This window comes from Sinocyclocheilus grahami, unplaced genomic scaffold (assembly GCF_001515645.1).
Source record: "Sinocyclocheilus grahami isolate Dianchi unplaced genomic scaffold, SAMN03320097.WGS_v1.1 scaffold543.1, whole genome shotgun sequence".
NCBI classification, from domain to species: domain Eukaryota; kingdom Metazoa; phylum Chordata; class Actinopteri; order Cypriniformes; family Cyprinidae; genus Sinocyclocheilus; species Sinocyclocheilus grahami.
The window spans coordinates 456947-466158 of NW_015505722.1; the positions used below are offsets into that span (position 1 = coordinate 456947).

Genomic DNA, 9212 nt, shown 5'->3' on the forward strand with positions numbered 1-9212 from the left:
TATTCCCCCAAATATGGTTAAGTAGGTACACACACACACACAGAGAGCGGGAGAGAGAGAGAGAAAGAGAGAGAGAGAGAGAGAGAGCGCGGTGAGTGGATTCTGAAACACCTCTGATTAGCCATTGCTTTCCTGAAATCGACAGATAAATCTGTGATTGGCTGAAATGTTCAACGCTGCAAAAACATGTTTTAAATAGAAACCTTTTGATGCGCTCTAGAGCTCAAACACAAATATGCATTGAAGCTTGCTGTGAGGTGGCTGCCGCTTACTTTCATTTGGCTGTTTATGTTTAATTTGATATTAAAGTTACGTTTGCCGGTTCCCGCTTCCTTCCTTCGTCCCTGGGGATTGAACTTTGTTACATACATATATACTTTTTCCTTAAATCATCCTGGCGATCCACCCAAGGGTCACGACCCAGGGTTTGAAACCCACTGGTCTACACTATATTAATTAAATTCTCATTAAAGCTACAAATGTTATTCAGTCAAAAGAAGAGATCTTCTGTTTGTGTTTTGTTGTTCGATTATGACACAGACAGCTGCATGTTTATTAAAGGGGTGGTTCACTGGGTTTTTTCTAGGCTTGATTGTGTTTATGAGGTGCAGTCTAACATGTGTTAAGGCTTCGTTTTTTTTTTAAAAACGCATTATTTTTCACATAATTTACCTTTATTCCACAACCGCTCTGTCCCTTCTCTGATAAACACACTGATCATGTCCTTTTATGAAGCCCCGCCCTCAGAAATAGGCGATGGGCTCTGATTGGTTAGCTAGCCCAGTGTGTTGTGATTGGCTAAACTGCCTCTAAACGTCCCGCCCCCACCCCAGCGGCATGTGCTCTGGTTGTATTGTAAACAACGGCGTCGTTAATATCGCTTATCAGTTTGATCCCGATAGAGAAGCAGAGGATATTATTGAAGAGGATCGTGCAGAACCTGTGTAAGCACAGCTTTTAATGGTAGGCCTAGGTTTTTTGTTTGTTGTTGTCTCATACTTTTAGATACACTGTTGTAAATGCTACTGCTTATGTTAGCTTTTAATATAGTTTTATCCTGATTAAAGCTTTAATACAGTACGACAACTGCACGCACGCGCCATGTTTAACGCTTCTCATAGCTATGTGAAAATAAGTGTATTCACTGAGCTGATGATCTGAATGAGAGAGAGCGATGCAGAGCGTGTGCAGAGCAGGGGAACGCAAGGAACAGTATTAAGAACGGCTGCTTTAGAACATTGATTTTGAAACTTGTGAATCCATTAGAATCGTTAGAAGACAGAATCGTGATTCATATATGAATAGGTTTTTACGTGCACCTCTAGTTTTCTCTTCCTCGTCTCTAAAGCAGCGCAGCATGGCCTCGCCCCCTTTGCTGCCTTTTCCCGAGGGCGAGGTTTATCTGGGTTTGTGATGTCACGAACCCGGGAAGTAACTCGTTGTAGTCCTTACCAGCCGTTTTTGTAGGCATTAAACTGCCAGAGTTTTAAGACAATATCGTCGTTTGCATTGAACTTTCAGCTTCACAACTTTGCAGATATTGTTTATGATCAAACAGCAACATTACACACTAACTAACGTTAAAAAATTGAAATCGCAATGAACCACCCCTTTAAGCTGCTGTCACTGTTAAAACCTAATGCATGGAAAGACAACTCAATTCAGTACTCGTGTGCAGTCTGAGAGGTGGCTTTGTGTGAACATTTTGGGTGTGTGCACAGAAAACAGTCAGAAAGCATGAGAGAACTGAATTGAATTCTTTAGCGTCTTCTTGCACTTGAATGGATGAAAATCGCTTAAATGTTTAAATTGGCCTGACTGGGCTGCATCATCATGATAGTTTATCATTTGTACGTGTGAGAATTCCCTCAAATCCTTATAGCATCTTTTACGCTGATCCCAGGCCATCAGGCTATAACTATTGTTGAACCATTGGCCGCATTTACATTGCATGGTTCAAGTGACCCAATAGTGATTTTGTCCTCCCACGTGGCACAGATCGAATATGGCCCATGAACGTGTAAGCACGAAAAAAACACATTCTGATATTCTCAGATCGGTTTCAGGCTCATTCTCGGATATTCCCCTGTTAATGCGAGTTGGATGTCAAATGTTTTTGAAACGCTTCGCGGTACAGATGTATATCTATTACAAATGAAACATCTCTAGTTCTCTAGCAGAGTATTAAAGACGGTGGCTTGTGCACAGACGAGTGCTTCAATCTATTGCTAACTGTTGTGGAGACTCTCTATTCGTTCGGGCGAAATCACAAAATAATACACACACAAACATGTCCCTGCTCTTACGATCACTGGAGAACACAATTGGTTTTAATGAGGAAAAACTATACGAGAGCGGATTAAAACCCAGAACCCTGCTAACGTGCTTTGCACAAGTTCTACTGCTAGACCATTAGTACCCACGGATGAAGAATCGGTACTAATTAATGATTTTGATGTAAACTATGGCATTAATGTTTTTATGTGTGCGCGCAGAGTTTGGTCTTTTAATATCACTGTCTAATGCATTGAGTCACGTTAAGCATTTTTCAAGTTAAGCCCATGTAGTGTAAACGCAGATATCGGATACAGGTCACTTTTAAAAGAAGGAGTAAGCTGTAAAATCAGATTAGTCAAAAAATCTGATTTGGGCATCTAGACCTACAGTGTAAATGCAGCCATTGCTTTCTCTCTGACCTGCTGCAGTTTTTCCTGCTGATGGTCTTTCTGCCGCAGCTCCCGCAGCTCCAGGCAGCGATTCCTAAGTTCAGTGGTCAGTTCCTGCACACACGTCTGAGACTGGACAAGAGTGCCTTCATTATGCTGCAGCCTGTAACACACACACACACACACACACACACGGGGTGTAAGAAGATTAGTGTGTCACAGGAGTTTCATGGCAATTCATACATTTAATGCACAATATGGAATGGAAACACTGTTGGAATAATGGAATAAAAACTTTTATTGTTTTTGGGTGGCGGAAAATAGTGGTTGGGAACACTTTGCAGTATTACAAAACCGTCTGCTCTACAACAGAAAGTGCTTCCAGTGCAAACTGTGTAGACCTGCAGGGTTAAGGACGGGCAAAACCAGTTTTTCCAAGAAACAAGCAGGAGAAAACAGACCAAACAGCAGCGGACAGTAAGAAAGAACCTATTCACACTTGTCACTCCATCAGAGAGCTTTTCGATTAGTTACTTGGCCACATAAATGAGTCTCTTAAACTGCTGTACTATTTGCAAATTCAGCAGATTCACGTCACTGAAAGCCACAGATATGCGCTGCAATCGAAGATTGAGAGTGTCATTGGCACTGCTAAAAGAATTGAGCGTTCAACACTTTTAATGAAGATGACGGTGTTAAACAGGCGAAGAGTTTCATTTGCACATGCTTGCTGAAGAGAGATGCTCGTCTCTGACAGGCCATATCTCTGCACATGCATGTTGCAGTAATGTTGTTGTATCTGCTATCAGGAGCCGGTAGTTATAACATGCGCTTGCACCTACTTTTTCTTTTGTGTTGTTCTGGTAGGAGTAAAATGTACGTATGTGGTTTCAACCAGACACTTTTACCTTGTCCAGTTGCATCTGAAATGCGTCTCAAACCACCTCCAAGTGCAATCAGTCTTGAATGCGTTTCAGAGGCCATTTACACCTGATCTTTTTGCGATTGGATAGCCATCCGATCAAAGAAAATGCATGAAGTGGCCAAGTGTAAATAGGCCCAAAAGGAATATTGGGTTTCAACCACAAATAAAACTACTAAAAAATGTTTTCATTCAGCTTCAGATAATCTAAACAATATGATTTCAACAAATATCAGCTCACTTACGCTGTCTGAGATTCAGACAACTGCATCATCAGGGCGTTCTGTGCAAAAAAACAAACAAAAAAAGATTCAACTTAACAGGGCCTCACATAGAAATGTTTGGTTCAAAAGGGCAATTACCATATATTTTTATGCAATTTTTTTTTTTTTTACTTCAGAGGTGATGTAAACTAATTCGTAGAGATTTTTTAGGTCTTGCCTCGACATACTTTTATTTTCTTCTCTTCTTCTAGTTCTCTCAAAGTTCTGTGCAAAAAAACAAACAAAAAAAGATTCAACTTAACAGGGCCTCACATAGAAATGTTTGGTTCAAAAGGGCAATTACCATATATTTTTATGCAATTTTTTTTTTTTTTTACTTCAGAGGTGATGTAAACTAATTCGTAGAGATTTTTTAGGTCTTGCCTCGACATACTTTTATTTTCTTCTCTTCTTCTAGTTCTCTCAAAACAGAAATGTGTGTGGCCTCCCTCACATCTCTATAAAGACAAATAAACGGTTCAATTGCAGGGACAGAAAACTCATGTATGAACAAGTGTGTGAGTGAATTGTTCTTACTCTTGCGCACAACCGCTCTGATTGCGCTGATTCTGGACGGCATAAAACTTGTCCAACAGTGTTTGAATCTCCATTCGCACAATCTCTTTTTCATTCAGCTGGGCCTATAGATGCATAGGAAAACGTGTTATAAAACACGTTAAACGTTTTATAAAAAACAAAACAAAAAACTCAAAAGGAAACAACTTAAAATTGACAATTAACACAACATGAGTACATAAGTACAGTGGGGAAAAAAAGTATTTAGTCAGCCACCAATTGTGCAAGTTCTCCCACTTAAAAAGATGAGAGAGGCCTGGCCTGTAATTTTCATCATAGGTATACCTCAACTATGAGAGACAAAATGAGGAAAAAAAATCCAGAAAATCACATTGTAGGATTTTTAAAGAATTTATTTGCAAATTATGGTGGAAAATGAGTATTTGGTCAATATCAAAATTTAATCTCAATACTTTGTTATATACCCTTTGTTGGCAATGACAGAGGTCAAACGTTTTCTGTAAGTCTTCACAAGGTTTTCACACACTGTTGCTGGTATTTTGGCCCATTCCTCCATGCAGATCTCCTCTAGAGCAGTAATGTTTTGGGGCTGTCGCTGGGCAACACGGATTTTCAACTCCCTCCAAAGATTTTCTATGGGGTTGAGATCTGGAGACTGGCTAGGCCACTCCAGGACCTTGAAATGCTTCTTACGAAGCCACTCCTTCGTTGCCCGGGCAGTGTGTTTGGGATCATTGTCATGCTGAAAGACCCAGCCAGTCTTGCCTCGACATACTTTTATTTTCTTCTCTTCTTCTAGTTCTCTCAAAACAGAAATGTGTGTGGCCTCCCTCACATCTCTATAAAGACAAATAAACGGTTCAATTGCAGGGACAGAAAACTCATATATGAACAAGTGTGTGAGTGAATTGTTCTTACTCTTGCGCACAACCGCTCTGATTGCGCTGATTCTGGACGGCATAAAACTTGTCCAACAGCGTTTGAATCTCCATTCGCACAATCTCTTTTTCATTCAGCTGGGCCTATAGATGCATAGGAAAACGTGTTATAAAACACGTTAAACGTTTTATAAAAAACAAAACAAAACTCAAAAGGAAACAACTTAAAATTGACAATTTACACAACATGAGTACATAAGTATATAACAACAAATGAATGGATTTATTACACTTATTGACTTGATTATTTAATAAGCTGTAAGATTCCCGCTGTATGTTTGCTGCAGTGGGAACTGCGTGTGCATGACCTTCAATCTGTCGATCTCTTGGTTCTTGGCTGTGCGTTCTGCATTGAGCTCTTTCAGCAGAACCTCCATGGTGATCATAGAGGAGCGTCGGCTCTCCAGCTCTCTCTCCTGACACTCCAGCACCTGAGACAGACTCGAGCCAAAGCCACAGGGGGTGTGCGGCGTCTGAAAGCAGACAATGAGCACATTTACATGCACACCAATAAGCTGAGAACTCACAAATATCAGCTTATTAAAATAACCAGTTTTCCCCGTTTACATGCACATCAGTAACCTGACAACGCAAGTAAACCCTGTAAACTCACTCTGTCGGATGTGCTTAAATCTGCACTAACGATGCATTCCGGTCACCTTTCACACATGCACACTTCAATAAGCCGACAGAAAGCGGGTTAACGCGTTTACATGCCGTGCGAAATCGGGGAAAGAGGCAAAAAAACTACTCCAATAAAAGAAAACAGGTTACCACGTTAACTTAACTTTACAATAAACCACAGCATAAGAGATAACTTTCTGTATTTTTACCATTTAAAAAACCAACAACAAACTTTATTTACTTTAGCAAATGATGACATCCCCAGGAGTCGGTTTTGTGAGATTTTCTCAGGTTCAGCTCACATCTGGATACAAGTTTGCCCAACAAATATGGCTCAGCAGACATACACACCTGTATTTTTCCTTTGGGAGTGGCAGCATCTGGAGGTTGACTGATAGATTCTCTCACTCTCAGAAGGTTAATCTGATCACTCAGCTGTTCCACCTGTGCAAACACAAAAATCGTTCTAGTTACACTAATAATACACTAAATAAATTTTGGCCAGATTTTTTTTGGCCAGTCAGAGCCAGTCTGCAGATCATGCAGTGTATAGGCCAATTCACACTGCAGACAAACAAGTTGGCCGTTGACGCCGACAGGGGCAACACACCTCTGATTGTCACAGATTTTTTTTAGCTTCAGACTATGAATCCAACCAATCCGAGGAGATCAAACATGTTTGATATTTTGAACCGATTTTAGAACACAACAGGGTGCGTCTCAATCAGCTCCCTAGTTTAGTAGGCAGGGCACTGATCAGGGAGTCGGCTATTTTAAGGGCTGTCTCAATCGTGAAATCCTTCCAGTGCACTGGAACGTTCACTCCCTGAAAAATCCCACAATGCAACATAAAAGCTAGGGAGCATCGATGCTTACTTTGCTCCCTTACCAGAAATTACGTCACATTTCTGAAAAGTTAAACAAAAACCACACGAGCCAACTCGATAAATATAAATGACATGCGATAGAAGATTTGAAAAGACACTTTTTTTAGTATATTTCAGCATAAACTCACATCACTAGACCGGTAATGAACACATCTGGTTAACATTTAGAATTAATATTCAACTAAAATGTTGTAAGGACATGTAACAGCACAATGCGTTACAGAGAATACAAATAATATCAGAAAGAGAGTGGTCCTGCCTGTAGTTGATTAATTCCTGCAATGATGTCCGTTGACGTTGTCAGGGAACTTACAAGTGACCAGATTTGTGCACACGATATACTGATTCACGAGCTCGGGAGCGGATTAAGTCGCACCCACATTGTTTTCACTTGTCACGCGTCTCCTAGAAACAAGCCGCACATTTCTGCTTGAGTTTGTAATCAGAACGACTGAGGATCACACACTAGTACCAGAGTTTAGTGTAGACGCCTATCATTTTAAAATCTGTTCAGTGTCCAGCCTTAAGTGACATGCATTTGCACTGCAGCCAAATACTGTAGAGTCTGATTAGACCTTTGATGTCTAAAAGATATGGGAAGCATTTTCTCCTCCCTTTTAAAAGTTGACAAATACTATTATTCTAACTATAAAATGATTATATTTTGCATTTTATTATTGCATTCCACGTTGCTGTTTGCTTGCCGTATACAAAACATCGAAACAACACTGACACCCATTTTTGGTTTGCAACCAACCGGTTGAGAACTTATCATACAAAACTATTTTTGCAGGCTGCAGAGCGTCATGACTGATCAATCAGAATCAAGCAGTCCAGAGAGACGTTGACAATGACTGACCAACGGACTCTACATTATCTCATATTTGAGTTAAAAACTGTAGCATGAATTGAGGCAGGATGAGCAGTACCTGTTCTTTCAGGGAGTTTATACTGTGCTCTTTCTCTGTGTTCAGGGTCCGGGAACTCTCCAGCAAAGCTGCCTGCTCCTCCACCACTTTACTGAGTCTCTCCACCTCATCTGTAGCGTAGGACAGATCTTCCTGTAGCAGTTCCAACTGTGACACACACACACACACTTTAGCTTAGGCTTTTGACAAAACCTCAAAACTCAAACCCAGTTACACACATACCTCTACACGGTCAGAAGCAAGGCGTCTCTCTGAAGCTTCTCGCAGCTCCTGTAGTTCATTCTGCATGCGTGTCATGCTCTCCTTCATCTGCTCTTTCTCAGTGCACACAGTGCTGTACTTCCCCTGTGGGTACAACGCTCACAAAATCAATACAAACTTCCTAAAGCACTATGAGAGCACAGTCAAGTGAAGTCACCTTCCATAGCACTTTATACAACATAGATTGTCAAAGCAGCTTCACAGTGATAAATAGGAAAATAACAATCATGGAAACTTAACAATGGAGACTGTTCAGATTCTGCTGTAAAGCTGATCTAAAAGACAATATTGTCATTATTTAACTCAAGTCAGTTCAGATTAGACAGTGCTGCACGATAAACCGTATTTTTATCGTGATCACGATTTCTACTGCGCTCGATTTATTAAGCATAATTGTCTGCGATATTTGCTTGCTGGTTATTTATTAAAATGTTTAATTTACCCTGACAACATTGTGCTCTCTCTACATTATGGAAAGAGCTGAGCTGAAAACCCTGTTATACATGCAAGTCCGAGTTCAGCAATCCCTTTTAGTGATATCTTGTTCAAATAGAAGTTATATCACAATCACATGTAGTGTGCGGCTAGAGATACTCACACTGATGTCAGAGATCTCTCCTTGCAGCAAACACACAGTCTGATCTCTTTCAGCCACCTCGCTTCGAAGATCTCTGGTCTCCTGCATCAACTCCAGCACCACATCCTACACACACACACACGCACGCACGCACGCACGCACACACAGTGAAACGCCAGCCGTGACAGCAGGAAGAACATTAAAAAGAAGATTGAAATTAGAAATATATATAAAATGTAACAGCAGTATTCTTGGATGGACGTCAAGATAAACAAATTTAATCAGAAACCTAATAAGATCATACTGAGAAACCAATTAATTGCATGAATCATGTTATTTTCAAGAAATTTAAGAATATTAATTCCCCCTAATGACTAATCATAAGCTGCTTGTGCATATGGTTTACCAATAACACACTTTGAAAATGCCTGCAGTGGTTGTCTTATTTCAAGCAATGTGTTGACATTAAAGGGGTCATATGATGCTTTTTTAAAGATCATTATTTTGTGTATTTGGTGTAACAGAATATGTTGACATGCTTTAATGTTCAAAAAACACATTATTTTTCAAATACTGTACATTATTGTAGGTCCTCTATGCCCCGCCTC

The 9212-nt window shown here is 40.2% G+C and overlaps 1 protein-coding gene across 1 annotated transcript in view; it reads right to left on the bottom strand.

Moving 5' to 3' along the window:
• The window catches only part of kif15 (kinesin family member 15), a 28946-nt gene that overhangs the window by 3374 nt on the left and 16360 nt on the right, over positions 1-9212 (bottom strand). The window contains exons 21-29 of the mRNA XM_016238543.1: positions 8626-8730; positions 7989-8111; positions 7767-7913; positions 6302-6394; positions 5635-5799; positions 5307-5410; positions 5164-5227; positions 3834-3871; positions 2697-2829 (exon numbers count right to left, since the gene is read on the bottom strand). Of these exons, the coding sequence (XP_016094029.1) occupies positions 2697-2829; positions 3834-3871; positions 5164-5227; positions 5307-5410; positions 5635-5799; positions 6302-6394; positions 7767-7913; positions 7989-8111; positions 8626-8730 (972 nt within the window). The remainder of the gene's footprint in view (positions 1-2696; positions 2830-3833; positions 3872-5163; positions 5228-5306; positions 5411-5634; positions 5800-6301; positions 6395-7766; positions 7914-7988; positions 8112-8625; positions 8731-9212) is intronic.